Genomic DNA, 17,747 nt, shown 5'->3' with positions numbered 1-17,747 from the left:
AGGCGCCCTGCTGCTTTCGTGGCCTTGGCGCTTCTGGTGGGCGAACCCGGGTCCGGACGCCGCCGCCTGGTGGCTGGAGGCCGGCGGGGAGCCCTGCCCGCTCCTGGCCGCCCGCCCACCTGCCCCGCCCGGGTCTGAGCGGTCCCGGCCGCGCGCGGGCGCCTTCAACCAGGACGAAGGCTCGAGCGGCGACCAGAGCAGCTTCGAGACGGCGCGGGCTGCGGCCGATAACTGGCGACGGCCGGGTTTGCTCGCAGCCTGGTCGGCCCCCGGTGCCCCGGGGGTGGGTGTGGGAGGCCGGGGGTGCCGGCCGCCCGCGTCTTGCGCGCGGTGTGCAGTGCAGGGTGGGCGAGGCAGGGTGACCTTCCACGTCGGGCACCTCGCACGCTCCCTCAGCTTCTGGCACCGGACGTGCCGAGCCGCTCGGACCCCATCACCGAGCACCTGCCCTCTCCGCGGCTCGTGGGTTTGGGTCCGGTGACTTCCGTAAAAGCTTTGAGAGCACGGCGCAATCCTTAGTGGACCACACTCGCGAATTCGGGTGGGTCCTAGTGGGCCCACGGCCTCGCCCAGTAGACCAAACACGGACCACCTTTGGCACGTTGACGCTCACCCCAGGCTCCTCAATTTAACGAGCTCTTCGTGCCCGGCCTCGTGCGCGGTGCCGTGAGAGTGGCGGGGATGCCTACTTTACCCTGGCCGTGGGGAAGTTAAGAGGAGCCCTGGGGGATGAGTGGGAGACAGCATCCCACAAAGGGCACAGCACATGTAAGGGTCCTGGGGTTGAAAAGAGGTTGGTGTAGTTGAGGCACTGAAGGCAGCCAGTGAGACTGATGGGTGGCGATTTGACCCGTGGTTTGTATTCTCCCAGGGGAAATCGGGGAAGTGTGTGGATAAGAACTGTAGTCTGAATATAGATTTCAAGAGGAAATATGGAAGTTTGAGGTTCAGGAAAGGCTTTATGTAGCATTTGACCACCCACAGGTGTGGTGCTTAAATGGGGTGTCTTTGGATGGGATGGGAGCCCCCAGATGTGGGACAGTGATTGGTGGGAGTCGGTGGCACAGGATGTGAAAGAATTCACCTGAGGCAGAACAGAGGAGATGGAAGGTTACTGAATACGCCGCAGGGGAGCAGCAGGCAGGGCAGGACAGCAGAGGAGAGGCTGTCTGCCAGGAGGCCGTGGGAGGGGGCTGCTTTTATAAAGAGAGAAGGTGAGGAAGGGGCTTGTGCAAGGCCCTGGAACTGGCAAATGGGAGGGCCAAGGGCCTACACTGGGGGCCATCTGGGATGTATTGTGTCGGCCTTGTCATGGTACAGGGCGGTGAGGATGAGGAGGCCCTGGGCTTGGGTAACTGGGGGCCACTCGTGGGCCTGTGGAGCTGGGGCCAAAGTTGCTCTGGGCTGAGGCTCTGCTGTGCTTGGGGGTGCGGGCAGTGGCAGCCAGGGGGATGCTAGGGCCTGGGGCACCCTCATAATCAGGATGGGTGTGGAGGAAGGGGCGAGGTTGAAGGCAGGCCTGTATAGGATGTGCAAGGTCCCGGGGCAGCTTGCATGGGCTCCGGCTAGGGCCCTTCCTCCATTTCTCTGCTCTTGCCTCGGTGGTCCCCCCAGATCCTTCCTCCTCAGAAGGAAGCAGGGCCCTGCTGTCCCCAGTACCCTGATGATGTGTGAAATGCTCAGCATCTGTGCGTTCCTGGTGCTGGTTTTCCAGTTGGAAATGGGAGCCATGAATGCTTGTGCCTAAGTTTAATTAGTGACTGAGAAGGGACTGGAAGAAAGGCAGGAAGCAATGCGAATGCTAGCCATGGCTTGGATGGATGGTCACCCAGCTCGGGGCCTCAGGTTTTCTCCCTCAGCCCCATCCAGTAGCTCTCCAGGCCCCGCCGATACAGCAACTTCTCACTTAGCGCATGACTGTTAAGTCAGAGGTGTGCCAGGGCCCGCGTGCGTGCCCAGACTTGGGCAGCATTACCAACCCTAGCATTGCCTTTGCCGGCACCGTCTTCACGGTGAATGCTTATCGCTGGAAGTTCGTGTCTAGGTTAGCACCGCCTGGCTCTGGGAACGACCGACATAGCTCACGGCTGCCTCCATGAACAAGTGATGGAATCCCGCAGCCCGTGACAAAAAGTGGCTAATGTACACACATGGTAAGGTGTTAAAGAGGAGACAGCAGGGCCCCTGGGTGGCTCAGTCGAGCGTCCGATTTCGGATCAGGTCATGATCTCACAGTTTGTGAGTTCAAGCCCTGCGTTTGCTGTTGACAGCCTCTGCTGTCGGCATGGAGCCTGCTTGGGATTCCGTCTCCCTCTCTCTGCCCCTCCCCTGTGCACTCGTGTGGCGCACATGCTCTCTCTCTCAAAAATAAACATTAAAAAGAAACAAAGAGGAGACAAAGCGCCATTTCTGCCTGGGCGGGAAGCAGGAGGGGTGCATTTGGGAAATGTGCAAACGAACCGATGCGAACGGAGATGGGAACCGGGAGGAGGAGGCGGAGGACCGGCCAGGGGCCCGGAACAGAAGCTGCCGGAAGAGGAGTCTGACGGCAGGGGCGAGGCCTCCTCTAGAAGCCCCCAGTTTCTCTCCTGGAGGAGCCTCTCCATTTGGAAGAGAAAATGCAGTTTCCCCCTAAAGGGGGATTTTCGCGCTCAAATGTAAGTGGGCCTCTGGAAGCTCACAGTTTATCCCGTTACCCCGTCTTTCCTTCTGCAGAGGAAAGGTTTTCCCGTCTCGCAACCCCGCTTTGTGAACAGAGGGGGCTCTCCGACAGGGTTAGCTGCAGCGCTGCTGTCTTCCGGCGAAGGCATTTCGGGCGGGGAATGGGGAGCTCGCCCTCTGAGGCCGAGGCGGAAGCTTCTGGCTTGGAGTCTGGAGACCGGGCAGGGATGGCCAGCTGTGGGTCCCCCGCTCGGCTATCATTGTGTCCCGAGGAAAGGTTTGCCTCTCACTTTCTACACTGGGGTGTACGTCTTCTGCCCAGAACCTTCCACTACATGGATGCATCTACATTTACACACACACATACACACACACACCCCAAAACCATTCCCCATGGCTGAGTTGATGTCTACTTGCCATAAACTGAAGCTCTACCCTCAGAGAGAAGGATTCTTTAGCAGCAAAACTCAAGTTTATTAAAACAGGTATGACAAGTATAATAAAATTGACATTTGCTTGTGCTAGGCCAGTGTATTTCTGTATAAACAAGATAATCTAGATAAGACCATTAAGGCTTTGAAGGTATAGCATACGAAACAAAATATTAGTTAAAAAACCCTTCGTTAAAAGTGGGGGGAAAAATTCCCAGCCCCAAAAAAGGATTCACAGCAAGATATTGACCCCTAACTCCCACTGCTAAGGTGTGGCACAGTGAGGGACCAGAGCAGCACCTGGCGGGCCACACCAGCTCCGTCCCAGCTTGGAAGAATCAAAGGGATTCCCAGTGCAAGTCGACGAGCTGGACAGGCGCCCTCCCTGCTGCACCTCAACCCGTTAGGGGGGCTGGGGGGGTACCTTTGCATAGTCTAGAACGATACAACAATCATGGGTTACTAAGTTCAAGGGGGTGTTGTATCAGATTAATTACTGAGGGGGCCCGGGCCACCGTGCTCCCCTTCATCAGACGCTCTGAGGAGCACGGAGGACGGTTCCCTCTGCAGCTCCCTCCACTGTGGCCGCAGCGTGTTCGGTGGTCCCGGCAGCGTCGTTTCCGCAATCTCAAGCTGCCCACGTCGTTAACTCACTCAGAATGTATATTGAAGACACTCGCCTCTGACTTGTAAACAGTGGTCATCTCAGTGCCGACGGGTGCCCAGCCACCTGGGAGCAGGCGTCAGTCCAGAGGCCACCAGTACCCAAGGAGACTGTGCAAAAGAGACACTTCCCTCACAGTAAGAAACGTGGCATATCAGATCGAGTTGACTATTCTCTCTTTTTTCCTTTTGCAGAAACTTAGCTGGTTCTATATTCTCTCTGAGTCTGTTTTTTATGCCTTGGCGGAGATTCGGAGGAAGGACCAGATAGATTCAGAGGGAGGACGCGTTTATTTAGCACGATCCCGGACAGTTTAAAAGTTCCCACAAAGATGCTGCAACCATGCCTTTGATCCAAGTTTGTATTGACCAAGTTTCATTTGGAATTTAAAACCTCTAGAAATAGAAGCAAATGTGGCCATCACTCCAGTCTCTTCATTGTGTAAAAGAGGAAGGAACGCCCGAAAAGTGCCCCCGACTTGGCCCCGCGCTCTCCACAGTGAAAGCTTTTTGGCTCTGACCCTTGAAGCTCAGCAGTGACTCTCCGTGGGGGCCGGGTGAGGTCTCGGAGGTTTGGCCTCAAGGCACTGAATGCCCTGACTTGTGTTTGGGAGGACACAAAAAAGGGTCTGGCACTTTTGCAGACCTTTCTGGAAACCTACAAATATTTGCACAATACTCAGAGTCGGAGGGAACAGAAGAAAGGATCAAGCTGGATTCTCCTCTGTGAGTGCAGAACAATTTAGAAAATAGCAAAGTCAATAACCCCGTCTCCCCTCCTCCTCATCCTGCGCTGAGAAGGGCCGGGGTGGGCGTGTGCTGTACTCCACCTGGCGAGCCGAAGGCACAGATGGCTCCTGTTCCAGGAAGCTGAGAAGCACCTGCTTGGCACCCCGGGCAACCGAAAGGTGATCTGTCCCAGCTTCCTGGGGTCTCCAGTTCTCACCTCCCACCGGGAAGTATCCTTAATCTGATGGGAACGATGTGGAATGTGCACGTGTTCCTGGAACAGCGTGGCTCTCGCAGCTGTCTGCGGCACGGCACCCGGGGATCTTGAGTTCCGAGCCACGCCAGCAGCCGCCCTCGTACGCCCTGGCCCAGGCGGCGGCTGGTGACAGACGAGGGAAGAGCCCGCTGTCCCCCGTCAGGAGCAGAGCACTCTACCTCACCTGCCGACCTCGCTTCAGTTCAGCGGCCATTCTCCACACGGGGACACAGCTGCACAGCAGTATCTCTTTTGGGAACTGAAATTCCAGTTCAGGAGGAATTTCACCCTCTTTAGTTTCCATGTAACTTACTAGAGTGTCTCTCAGGCTGAAAAACCAAGGGACAAGAGATAGAAGGTCAAGCACTCTCACATTTGACGCAAAGATGCCGTCAGTGGTCGTTGCTATTTCCAAGTCAATAGAACCAAAGTGCTTGTTGAGACCAGAAATGCTGGGGGGGGGGGGGGGGCGGGGGGGGGCGGGGCGGTCATCCTGAAGTCGAGCTACAGAACGGGGACTAGAAGCCAGGGTTCAGGGGCTTCAGGACATGCCTGCCGCCTCCCACACTAAAGTATACGAACACCACAGAACAAAGCTGACCTTGATAATTAATGGCCAGGTCACGTCCCCTTAAAGCACTCTGGTAATGGGATCTGCTCCATAAACACAAAGCCTTGCCATTCAAAAAAAGATTATATTCCATCTCATGTTTTATATTAACAAAGGCGGTAAATTCTCCAGGAAAGGGATCTTTTGTTCTCTGTACTAAAATTCCCAGGTAGGAAAGACTTGTTGAATGTGTTCAAGGAATATAAAACGTATGCAGGCATGTGCCAGACGGCGTAATGGAAGAAACCAGCACCGATGACGTGTGCTGGCGAGGAAAAGTGGGAATGGAGTATCTATTTAGGAAAACAGGACTGGCAAATCCCTACCTCACATCATACGTAAAACATAAACTGGTTAACAAAGCAGATGTACAACCTAAAGCTATAAAAGCACAAGAAGAGAATGTGGCAGAGGGCTTTGTAACCTTGGGACAAGGAAGACCCTTCTGGTATGTTTTTCTAGTCTTTATAGAAAAAAATCTGTCAGATTTGGCTTTCTGAAATTGAAGACTGAGGTAGAGGTTCTGTAACAAAGATTAATCTTAAATATATATTTCTAAATTTAACGTTTATTTTTGAGAGGAGGTGAGAGAGAGTGCGCGTGCACAAATGGGGGAGGGGCAGAGAGAGGGAGACACAGAATCCAAAGCAGGCTCCAGGCTCCAAGCTGTCAGCACAGAACCCAGCGTGGGGCTCGAACCCACAAACCGTGAGATCATGACCTGAGCCGAAGCCGGACGCTCAACTGACTGAGCCACCCAGGTGCCCCTAATCTTAAATCTTTTAAGATTATGAAAAAGATAAATAGCCCAAAAGAAACCTAAAAGATACCAAGAGATAATCTAGAGAAAGACACAAAAATGGCAGATGAGTAGGAAATTTGCAGCTTCACTATTAAATAGGAAAATACGAGTGAAAACAAGACACCTATTTTTGGCCATTAGGTTGGCAAAAATGTAAAAGATGGGTAATATCCGACGTTGGGTATTCTCATACACTATACATCGGTGTGACTTTTTATATCAAATTTAAAATGCACATCTCTCTCCCTCTCCTCCCTCTTTGGTGTGGAATTGTAGAAGTTCTTTATATATTTTGGGTACTAATCCTTTATAAGGTATGTCACTTGCAGACATCCTCTCCCATTTGGTAGGGTTGCTTTTTGGTTTCGTTGATGATTTCCTTCACTGTGCAAAAGCTTCTTATTTTGGTGTGGTCCAAATAATTTATTTTTGGTTTTGTTCCCTTTGCCTGAGCAGACGTTGCTAGAAAAATATTTCTACAGCTGACGTTGAAAAACTACTGCCAGTGTTTTCCCCTAGGAATTTTATGGTTTTTGGAGAAAGAGGAACCATCACGCATTGTTGGTGGGAATGAAAAATAGTGCAGTCATTGTGGAAAACAGCACGGAGTTTCCTCAAAAAAATTAAAAGTGGAACTACCCTACATCCAGCAATTATTTATTACTATTTAGTACTATTATTTATCCAAAGGATACAAAAATAGAGATTCAAAGGGGTACATGAACCCCAATGTTTATAGCAGCATTATCAACAACAACCAAGCTATGGAAAGAGCCCAAATGTCCATCAACTGCTGAATGGATAAAGAAGATGTGGTATGTACACCCACACGTATACACACACTGGAATATTAGCCATAAAAAAGACTGAGATCTAGCCATTTGCAATGATGTGGATGGAGCTAGATAGTATAATTATAAGTGAAATAAGTCAGAGAAAGAAAATACCATGATTTCACTCAAATGTAGAATTTAAGAAACAAATGAGCAAAGGGAAGAAAAGAAAGGCAAACCAAGAAACAGACTCTTAACTATAGAGAACTAACTGACCATTACCAGGGGGCAGGTGGGTGGGGAATGGGTGAAATAGGTGAAGGAGATTGGGTCCACTTCCCATGATGAGCATTGAGTAATGCATAAAATTGTTCAATGACTATACTGCAAACCAGAAACAAATGTAACACCGTATATTATATTTCAACAAAAAAAAATTTAAAAATAAAATGCACATCTCTGACATAAGTACACTTGTCACAACCAGAATATATGACTTCAGTAATTATTTTTAAAAGCCCAGCAGGGGTGCCTGTGTGGCTCAGTCGGTTAAGCATCTGACTTTGGCTCAGGTTGTGATCTTGTGGTTGGTAGGTTGGTTCTCTGCTGTAAGTGCAGAGCCCGCTTTGGATCCTCCTTCCCTTTCTATCTCCTCTCTCTCCTCTCTCAGCAATAATTAAACATTAAAAGAAAAAAAGAAAAACCCAGCAGAGATCAAAGCCAAAGGGCCAATCTGCTGGGGGCCTGGAAAGGTTAAAACAGCAGGGCACGGGCTTCAGAGGTCAGACGGGAGCTCCTTCCACGTCTGCAGAAGGTCACGGGAAAGACCACAGGGCACCCCGTGTGTGTGCAGGTCCCACCCGCGAGCGAACCCGTACCTCCACTCTGGGTTGAAGTTGCCCTCGGCCTGGGGGCTCTTCAGTTTCAGGATCATCATTTCATGAAGCTCCAGGAGGAAGGAGTCGAGGTCAGTCTGGTTCAGGAAAGTGCGAAGGCACTTGGCATTGTCTGGGCTGAGACCAACTTTGTACCCGGCACTGATTTCCCTGAAGGGCTCCTAGAATAGAGAAGAAGGGAGGCAGCAAGAGGCTGGCTGGGAGGACAGAGAGCGGCCCCCCAGCCCAGCGGGGTGGGGCTGCACCCACCTTGTGCAGACGGAGCAGCTGTTCCGACCGGTGGGCCGACAGGAGCTGCCACAGTGCGATCGTGTGCTTCAGCTGGCATCTGTGTAAGGCCTGCAAGCGACAGGCTCCTGAGCGGGAGGCGGGGCCGGGAGGGCCAGGCTCCCCAAGCAGGAGGCGGGGCTGGGCGGGGCCAGGCTCCAGGGCAGGAGGCGGGGCTGGGCGGGGCCAGGCTCCAGGGCAGGAGGCGGGGCCGGGCGGGGCCAGGAGGCGGGGCCGGGCGGGGCCAGGCTCCAGGGCAGGAGGCGGGGCTGGGCGGGGCCAGGCTCCAGGGCAGGAGGCGGGGCTGGGCGGGGCCAGGCTCCCCAAGCTGGAGGCGGGGCCGGGAGGGAACAGGCGGGCATGGCGGCACTTCTGCCCCGGGCTCCTCTCTTCCCATAACTGTACACCAGCCGCTGGCCTCAAGTCCAAAGCGCCACCCCTCCCCCGCCATATCTCAGAGCCCCTTCGCATGGCGAGAGGGTGGCTGTCGCGCTGGGCCTCGCCTTGACATGCCACTCTCACCTCCTGCCCTTTCCGGAGGTCGCCCAGGTGGGGACTCCCTTCGAGGCGCAAATCCCGGCAGGCAGTGGGGAGGGCAGCGTGGATTAGGCTGCAGCGGAGCCCCAAGCAAGACCCACCTTCAGAACCAGTGCTGTCTGCTCGCCCATGCGCAGCACGTCCTGGACGTACACGTTCAAAGACATGTTGGGGTTGCCGCCAGCCGTGCTCAGGAACCCCAAAGTGACTTCTACGAGCGACAGGGCCTCACAGGCATCGCTGTAGGACTGCAGCTGTCCGCAGATGGCGCTGATGGCCGCGTTGTGGAGGGGTTTCTAGGAAATCAAAGGCGGGACAGGGGTCCGTGGCTGGGGGTTTCTTGTGCCTCATACCCGGCAAGCCGGCTTACCTACTTCACTGCCAAGGCCTTAAGGTGAGAGACCTACCAATAATGACAGTTAATGCTCGGTGATTCCTAAGTGGCAGCAGCGCCCCAGACACTTTACAGAAATTGACGTGAACTCACAGTCCTCCAAGCAACCTTGTGAGGATATTCGCACCGCCGCGCGCGTGCTCACACACACACACCCACACACAAGTCCAAAGAGCGGGAATAGATAAGTTCTCTGGACCTTTTGCATCAGCACGCGTGGTCTGACATCATGACTAAGAAACTACCACCAGGTTTCAACAAGAGAACTCTTGCTGATTTGCTGCCCTGCTGGCCTTCTGGAAAGAACAGTGGGCTCAGGGAATGCAGGGAGGCCGCTGAAACCTGGCGGTGCTCCCAGCAAGGCTGAGCGGTCCTCCCCAAGAGGAAGCCACCACCACCAGGTAAAAGCACCGTGCGAGCGGGGTGGTGTGCTGTGATCACCTGTGGCATTTTGCTCTTGATGTCCGCAAAGAGATGCTCATAGTTCCAGTCATGTCTGTGCACCAGAGTGGGGAGTCCCTGAATTGACAAAGAAAACAGCCTTTGGAGATGGAATCCACTGCGGAGGTTTCTGTCCGACAACTCTATTCCTAAGCGGTGACTCAACGGCGGGACCGTGCTCCTCAGCATGTCGCCGGGCAAAGTGTGCCGCTCTTGGCTGCCGTGTGAGGTCTGTGTTTGACCCACGGTCTACAGAAACAGTGACACGGCAAGGGACCCGGCCTCGCCTCGATGGCCAAGCAGGTGCCGACACGCAGAATGCTACAGGCTTGCCGGCCACTGGGGGGAGCAGGTACACGGGGACCTCCCGTTCCTGTACTCCCCCAACCACTACGGGGCACAGACAACGGGACAGCAGAGCGGGTTAAGACAGCCCTGGGTGCAACGGGTCAGGGCTTCACCGCTGGCAGTGAGGGAGCACACACACGGAACCAGTGTCCCCGACTGGACCCGGCAGGGACAAGAACAGCCCAGGTGAAAGAAGAGAGATGTTGAGGCGCACAGTGTGTTCAGGGAGGGAGGGCGGCTCGGTGTGTGAATCAACCGGCTGGAGAAGGGCTGCGACAAGCAGTGTGGGCGTTACCCCACACGGACCGGGACACCAGTCGGCCTCAGGGCCGTCACCAGGGAGCGACGTGGGCCAGATGTGGTTCGGGAATGTGGCCTAAGACTCAGAGGGCAGGCAGCAGTGGGCCTGTGGCAGTTACACAGGTGCCGTGGTGTCGGGTGACAGGAGCGTGTGTGGAGCGTGAAGGAACGGGTGGCCGCCAGGGGCTGTCAGGGGCGGAGGCGATGCCGTCAACGACACAGAGAAATCCAGCAAGTCCACGGGGACCTGAAGAGGCCCAGAGGTACGGAGGGGACCCAGGTTCTGGCCTCTGGGGGCACCGCACGGCTGGACGGTCATCCCTGTGCCCGTCTCGCTCAGAAACAGCTGGGATGCAAGGCCAAGGCCAACTTTCACAAAACAGACGTGCCGGCCCGGCAAGTCCCGGGGCGGGGGGGGCAGCCGCACCTTGAGCGTGAGCCTGGGTTTGCCCTGGAGGAAGCGGCTGGTGACCTGGCGCTGGATCTTCTCCAGGTCGAACTCCTGCAGGGTCTCCTGGCCCTGCTCCACCCTGTACTGGCAGTTGGAGAGGATCAGGGGCACGAGGTCCCGCTCGACTTCATAACTGATGACGTGCAGGTCCGTGACCTCGGAGGCATCGACCGTGTAGCTGAGGGACACACAGACGTGGCGCTCGGGGACCCACCCGGAGCGGGCTCCCGGCTCCCGCCCTCCGTCCCGGCGGGCGAGCGCGCTGCCCGGGCCCGTGCACCCAGCCGAGGCAGGGGAGTGTGCCCGCCCCCGCGGCCCCCGCGACCCCGCGACCCCCATCTCAGACCCGGCTCCCGCGGCCGGCCGTGCGCTCACCCGTTGTTTTCTCCGGAGAACTCTCCCACCGCGTAGACCATTTCGTTGTGCAGCCTGATCAAATAGCTGACTAAGGCAGTGGAGCAGAGGCCCCGGCCCCGGCGACGCGGCAGAATGACCTCGAAGTCGGTGTCCTCGTCCAGGTCGGCATCGCAGTATTCTTCGGGCAGCTTGATTTCACCTTGGGAGGACGGGGAGCCCTCAGCAGAGAGGCCTCCGCTCACCTCCGCGCCGCCGCTCCCACCACCTCCAGGCCGGCGCCCAAGCCCGCGGGCGCTTCCCAAGTGGGGACAAGCTGGAGCCGGGGACGCTCTGCGCGCTCTGTCCCCACCGCCCTCACGCGCCCACCGGTTTCAAACGATCTCAGCTCCTTCCTGAGTCCACATCCACAGATCCGAGATGACCCACGGGTTACTTTTTTCGTGGTATGTTAGTTCCCTTGCCCCCGACACCTGTGCCCAGAGACTCACGGACCAGGGTCAGGCGGGAGACAGGGAGCGTGGCACCTACCACTGGTCTGCAGTGACATCCTCAGCTTGTTCCACGTCGACAGAAAGATACGGATTCTCTTGCGGAGTAACTGCTTCAACCCATCTGTCCGACAAAACACCTTCTAAGGGCCCCGTGAAAACCCCTACCCGGTCGGGTCCGACCAACATCGTCGCGCGCTCTTTGGGACGGGCCCGGCTTTGCGTCTCCGGCCTCAGCAGCGTGTGTGAGTGCGGACGCCGAGTTTCAGCCGCAGCCAAGCCTCTTTTGGGCTTTTGGGGTTCACGGCACCCGTTACTTCGCACTGAAGGCTGAGGGGACAGAGGCCCCGAGCGCCGGGCTGGCTGCGGCGGTCTCTGTGAACCCCCAAACACGGCTGGCCAGGCTGACCTCCTCCTCCTGGAGCGGAGACGTACCTTCGTGGTGACTGCTGATAAAAGCTCGGATGGACTGGTAGTCAGCTTCCGAAACGTTCTGGAACTGCTTCACCAGATCCCTCTGCAGGGCCAAGATCTCAGGCAGCGATTTCACCAGCCTCAGCTCTGCCTCCTGCCGAGGGAAGACCGCCAGGCCGCACGTGAGTTCCCCTGCCCCACGTTCCTGGGGACACGGGCTCCGGGGCTGGCTCAGGACCTGGGTTTGCATCGGAGCCGGTCGAGGCGCCATTTTACGTGACGCCCCCCCGGGCTCCTCGGGAACAGGAAAAGGCCGTTTCCGTCTTTCACAAGTGCCTACCGCCTGCCAGCAGGACACCCTGCACGCTAGGGACGGAGACGCCAGCGGGACACGGTCCCTGCCTTCACGGGGCTGACACGTCACACGTGTCTGCCGAACACTCGGCAAAGAATCCTGGGCCCCGGCGACGGGCTGGCTGTGCAGGAATCTGACAAGAGCAGAGGCTGGGCGTCGCTCCCGTGTGTCGTCTGAGCCCCAGGAGACCCTCCCTGCTTGGGCTCCTGCCCTCCCACTGACCGACAGTCGTCGCACTTGTTCCGACAGCCAACGCTGGTACACGGCGGGGAGGGGGAGACAGACGCTACCACAGAAGGCGAAGTTTCAGGGGGCATGAGGCTCAAATGGGGCCTGTTTCCGGTCTCGGCCCGACGCGACACTTCACTGCTCCCTTCCCCCCACCCCCAACACCTTTCTTCCTTCTGAGGCCGAGTCTGGGACACGGCAGACTCTTTTTGTCTGTTGGTTTCATTCTGGTTACGTGTTCCCAACGAAAAAAGCTTTTTCTTTCCACAGACCCTCACTGATGGCCAAGCGCTCCTGGCACCGGGGCCAGGACGGTGGACGGGCACCCCCGGGGATGACCTGAGTTCTGCTCCTTCTTGCTGAGTGACCCGGGGAGATGACATCCTGGCTCTCACGTTCTTTACGGATTCCTGATTCCTGCCGACTCTGACCGGTGTATTTCCTCTGTGACTTTATGCTTCAAACTGCCTCACGGCCTGACCTGCATGAAGAACCTACCCTCCCCTGGAGTCCCTGCCACAGGTGGTCCAGCAAGAAAGCAGAGCCCTGGGGCACCCGGGGGGCTCAGTCAGTCAGGCGCCCGACTTCGGCCCAGGTCCTGATCTCCCGGTTCATGGGTTCGAGCCCCGCGTCCGGCTCTGTGCTGACAGCTCAGAGCCTGGAGCCTGCTTCGGATTCTGTGTCTCCCTCTCCCTCTCTCTCTGTCCCTCTCCCGCTCACGCTCTGTGTCTCTTCTCTCAAAAATAAAATAAACATTAAAAAAAAAAAAAAGGCAGAGCACCGAGGTAGTCGGTTACATGCCCCGTGTGACTGAGTAAGAGCCAGGCCTTCGAGTCCGCAGGGACACGGGCAGGTGGTCACTCAGGGGCAGCCTTACCTTCTGCAGGAACTTCCGGAGGATGGGCACTGTGTCTTGGCCAGAATTCTGCTCCACGACGTGCTGCAGATACTCAACCGTGGCCCTCCTCCTGCAGGCCCACATCTTAGAGCAGTGGACCACACTCTTCTGGGGCAGGTGAGGCAGGAAGGCCCCGGGGTCACCGTACACGATTCTGGCCACGGGGTTGGAGCTGATCCGCTCATCCTGGCTGATCTGAGTGGTGACCGTCAGCAGGGCTTTCTCCAGAGGCTGATGCTGGGTGCGAGAGCAGCACAGGGGTCTGGAGGTGAGGCCGCTCACACAGACCGCGACACGGGGGCCCCCACCAGCGGGCAAGGCCGGGCGTCCGCCCTCCCCGGTTTAGCAAGCGACCAGGTTCTCTTTCACGACGATTTTCAGGTTCCTTGCCTGTGGGCTCATGTCTCCCCAGATGAGAGACCCAGAGACCTGTATCCCCATCCTTTTACTTGGGGGCTTTTATCTCCCTCTGGGTGTATCTACTCCCAATACTGTTCTTATCTGAGAGGAGCAGTGACTCCATGACTACCTGTGCATTTTTGCTGGGCATCTACACACGAGTCTGTCTCCCTACCTGCTGTTCTCACTATTAAAAGTAGAGGACAGAAAGCCACCTACCCCTCCCGGACTCACAGTAATTCCTCAACCGGCCAGCCCGGCCTCCGGGACGGAGGGCACGGGGACAGCAAAATGGTAGAGTGGCCGGTGGTCCACACCTGTGCCTGGGGTTCCGCCAGCGGCCCCACAGCCCTTGCGCGAGGGACGACGCACGGCCCAAGTGCCCAGGACGCTCCCAGGACACCCACCCGTGGGCTCCCAGCCGGCCGCCAAGGCCGCGTACCTCCAGCTCAGGGAGAATGAGTGTCTGCATGGCCTTCTCCCAGCTGTTTCGGAACTCTCTGGACGACAGCCTCGCATCGAAATTGAAAATTCCTACAAGAAAACACACGTCACCCAAGGAAAAGAAACCACAGCGGCTACGTAAACAATGACTAAAGGCGAGACCAAAGTCACGCTCCCTTCCAGCAGGGGGACGAGGGGGGATGCGGGGCACTTCTTGCTAAATTAACCTGAGTGTTTCAAAATGGTCCCTGCTGCTCCCAGCAAGCCCAGGATCGTGGTGAAGATAGAAACAGAAAGAAAATAAAGTGACTCTCAACGCCGCCACTCAGAAATAGCCATTCTGCTGCGTCACCTTGAAGACCTTCCCTTTCCACGGGTTTCAGTCTTTAAAGTGGGAACATTGGCTCAGTGACCACAGTGGTCTGTAGCCCCCTTTTCCACGGGACCAACTGTGGACACGGGAACACGGACAGGTAACCCCGGACTGTGTGTCCTTATAGCAAAAGCAGAAGGGGCCACACAGGCCAGGGGTCCAAAGAGGACAAGTCCCAACAGAGGAGCAGACACTGGTCTCTGGACGGTGGGGACTCAGACGCCCTGCCCGTCCTGGACGACGCACGGCCTCCCCGCACGCGCGCACACACGTGACGCCTCTGTGCACACGTGCTGACCCGGTGGGGAAAATGCAAAGACAAGAGCCGCCCTTCCCTCCGCTCGTCCCCACACCCCTCCCCGCTTCCCTTATCCGTCCCCGGCGTCGTGAGGAGTGACCAGCCACCCCCCTCGCCCCTCGAGCTCACTCTGGCCGGAGGGGTGGCGCTGCCTTCCCAGGAGGCTGCGCAGGACGAGGTGCACGGCGTTGATGGCCTCGTCGGCACTCCTGCCCAGCGTCCTCGTCAACTGCTCCAGGTCCTGCCGGACGTGCTGCTGCAGAAACCCTCTGGGGTCCCTCACCGGAGGCTTGATGATGTTTATCACAGCCTGCGAGGGACACGAGATCTTGTCTGCGGGGGGCCGGCGGGCCTGGCACACGCCCCCAGGAAGGACGGCCGGTGCCGAGTCAGAGGGCGCTGGGGAGGGGCGGAAGCACCGCGCACACAGAGGCGGCGGGGCGGTGAAAGTGACCCTGTGACATCATCAGCGTGACCTCGGGCCCACGCGGCCCTGCTCTCAGCTCGCTGAAAACATGCTGTGTCCCTCACGCGTTAGGGCACACGTCTGTACGGTCACGTGTGCAAGCACGTGGCCACAGCCTCATCCCTGGCTCGTTAAAGCTACACTGCACGTTGGGGCGCCCGGGGGGCTCAGTCGGTTGAGCGGCCGACTTCGGCTCAGGTCATGATCTCGCGGTCCGTGAGTTCGAGCCCCGCGTCGGGCTCTGGGCTGACAGCTCAGAGCCTGGACCCTGCTTCGGATTCTGTGTCTCCCTCTCTCTCTGACCCTCCTCTGTTCATGTTCTGTCTCTCCCTGTCTCAAAAATAAATAAAACGTTAAAAAAAAAAAAAATTTAAAAGCTACACTGCACGCAAACCCAAAACAAATAACGTTCGGGTCCAACGGTCGGCCATCATGGTTCATTAACTTCGAGGGGACGCGCTGCGCTTTCTTCCCCCGAGCTCCAGCGAAGACACGGGTAACATCGCGGTCGAGTAGCCTCCCCGCTCCCAGTGTGCACCGAGACGCGGACTGTTTGTTTAAAACTTTGATAATAAGACTTATTTTGCCAGGGCGCCTGGGGGGCTCAGCGGGTTGAGCGTCCGGCTTCGGCTCGGGTCGTGATCTCGCGGTTCGTGGGTTCGGGCCCCGCGTTGGGCTCTGTGCTGACGGCTCGCCCGTTTCGGATTCTGTGTCTCCCTCTCTCTGCCCCTCCCCCGCTCATGCTCTGTCTCTCTCAAAAATAAACAAACACTCAAAAAATTGAAAACAAAGAAAATGGATTTTACAGAACCTGATGGGTAGGGCCCCCCGCCAGCAGGGAAACGAGGGGGGTGTGAACCTTACGCTACTTTGTGGATTTGGCAACAAATACGTACTCCTGACCCGCAGGAGGTGGCCAGCACTTTTTGGACAAAACGACTCGCGGGTCGTTGCAAATTCGCAACCGAGCGTGAGGCTTGCGGGCTGTACCTCGGGACTCTGGGCCGCCCCCAGGAGCATGGCCAGGTGGGTGAGCAGTCGTAGGAGCAGGAAGACCGCGGGGGCCAGCTGTCGGTCGGACGCCACCGTCTCGCGTCTGCCCAGCGCGACTCCCAGCACGTGGCCAGTCTGCGTTCTGTCTGCGTGGTTTCTGGAGAGGACAAGAGAAGACAGGGTAGAGACTGAAGCCGGTCATCTCTCCTCGGCCCCAGGGGCACACCTCGGACTCTCGGGCCGTGCGGACGAGGTTCGCATTTGGAAGAGAATGGTGCCATGGTACTCGTCGCCGGGACCACTCGCCTCGGGGCGTCCCCCTTCCAAGCCTCACCTTCCCGTCTGACCGGCAGCCCGAGGCATTGTCAGCGTGAGGCGGCTGACCCGAGCGGCCGCCTGTGCTGCCCCCGAGCCGCGCGTCCAGACAGGGGTCCGCACCTGCTCCTTCCCCTGAAGGGGGGGTAGGTAGGCTAGGGACAGGTGACGTGGACATCGGGGGCATGTGCACCCCGATCTCATCTTCCCCAAATCAGAAATGGGATGGAAGGCCCGGCCAAGAGTTTCGTGTCGCACCCAGGTGGGAGGCACAGCAGGGCAGACAGCTGCAAAAATACTGGAGATTCTGGGACGTTCCGATGGTTTGTGGCGATAACAGGCTGGGATATTTTAAACTCTAATGGCAGCGGACTAGCGAAAATGTGATGGCCACGGAGGGGCCCCAGCTGCCCTCTGGGGGAGCACGGAGAGCCACACTCCTCTCGAGAGAAGGCTGGGATCAGGACACCAGCCTAGGACTGTTTGATAAGACGGACTCTGTCTCCTTCACGTCCCACAAATAGTGGTGGCAGCTGAGAGGCTCCAAGTGAGACGGCGTGGGCTCAGATAGAAAAATGCCCACTTTGTGGCTTCGCAGATTTAACTGTCGCTCTGAACCAGGTCACTTGCGTATGGCAAGCATATCTGTACGGGGGCCACGCCCCAGGCCCGAACAGAAGACATCCGAATGACAGGTGTTAATGCAAGTATGTATCCATGTGTGGCCTTATTTACAGAGAAGAGGCCAGTCAGGGGCGCCTGGGGGGCTCAGTCAGTTGACCGTCCGACTTCGGCTCAGGTCATGATCTCACGGTTCGTATGTCCGAGCCCCACATTGGACTCTGTGCTGGCAGCTCAGAGCCTGCTTGGGATTCTCTCTCTGCTCCTCCCCCTCTCATGCTGTCTCTGTCTCCCTCAAAATAAAGAAATACACTTTTCAAAAGATAAAATAAATAAAATCTTTGAAAAACCAAAATTTCTATAAAAAACCCCAGAAACTTAAGGGGCACCTGGGGGGCTCAGTCGATTGAGCGTCCGACTTCGGCTCAGGTCATGATCTCGCGGTTTGTGGGTTCGAGCCCCATGTCAGGTTCTGTGCTGACGGCTCAGAGCTTGGAGCCTGTTTTGGATTCTGTGTCTCCCTCTCTCTGCCCCTCCCC

General features: G+C 57.0%; 1 protein-coding gene across 3 annotated transcripts in view; it reads right to left on the bottom strand.

Annotated features, from left to right (window-relative positions):
• Window positions 1-3,111: 3,111 nt before the first annotated feature.
• RNF213 (ring finger protein 213) overlaps window positions 3,112-17,747 on the bottom strand; it is a 105,331-nt gene continuing 90,695 nt past the window's right edge. For all 3 annotated transcript variants that reach the window (XM_078438035.2, XM_078438034.2, XM_078438036.2), the window contains 13 exons: window positions 16,270-16,429; window positions 14,943-15,123; window positions 14,141-14,232; window positions 13,279-13,536; window positions 11,840-11,972; window positions 11,445-11,528; window positions 10,935-11,115; window positions 10,536-10,737; window positions 9,461-9,538; window positions 8,727-8,921; window positions 8,071-8,160; window positions 7,804-7,982; window positions 3,112-5,069 (listed from right to left, as the gene is read on the bottom strand). In XM_078438035.2, the coding sequence (XP_078294161.2) occupies window positions 4,916-5,069; window positions 7,804-7,982; window positions 8,071-8,160; window positions 8,727-8,921; window positions 9,461-9,538; window positions 10,536-10,737; window positions 10,935-11,115; window positions 11,445-11,528; window positions 11,840-11,972; window positions 13,279-13,536; window positions 14,141-14,232; window positions 14,943-15,123; window positions 16,270-16,429 (1,987 nt within the window). In that variant the 3' untranslated portion in view covers window positions 3,112-4,915. The remainder of the gene's footprint in view (window positions 5,070-7,803; window positions 7,983-8,070; window positions 8,161-8,726; window positions 8,922-9,460; window positions 9,539-10,535; window positions 10,738-10,934; window positions 11,116-11,444; window positions 11,529-11,839; window positions 11,973-13,278; window positions 13,537-14,140; window positions 14,233-14,942; window positions 15,124-16,269; window positions 16,430-17,747) is intronic.

Source organism: Panthera onca, chromosome E1 (genome assembly GCF_046562875.1).
Source record: "Panthera onca isolate mPanOnc1 chromosome E1, mPanOnc1 haplotype 2, whole genome shotgun sequence".
Lineage (NCBI taxonomy): Eukaryota > Metazoa > Chordata > Mammalia > Carnivora > Felidae > Panthera > Panthera onca.
Note: the sequence above shows the minus strand (reverse complement) of the source record. Positions and strands in the feature narration are given on the sequence as shown.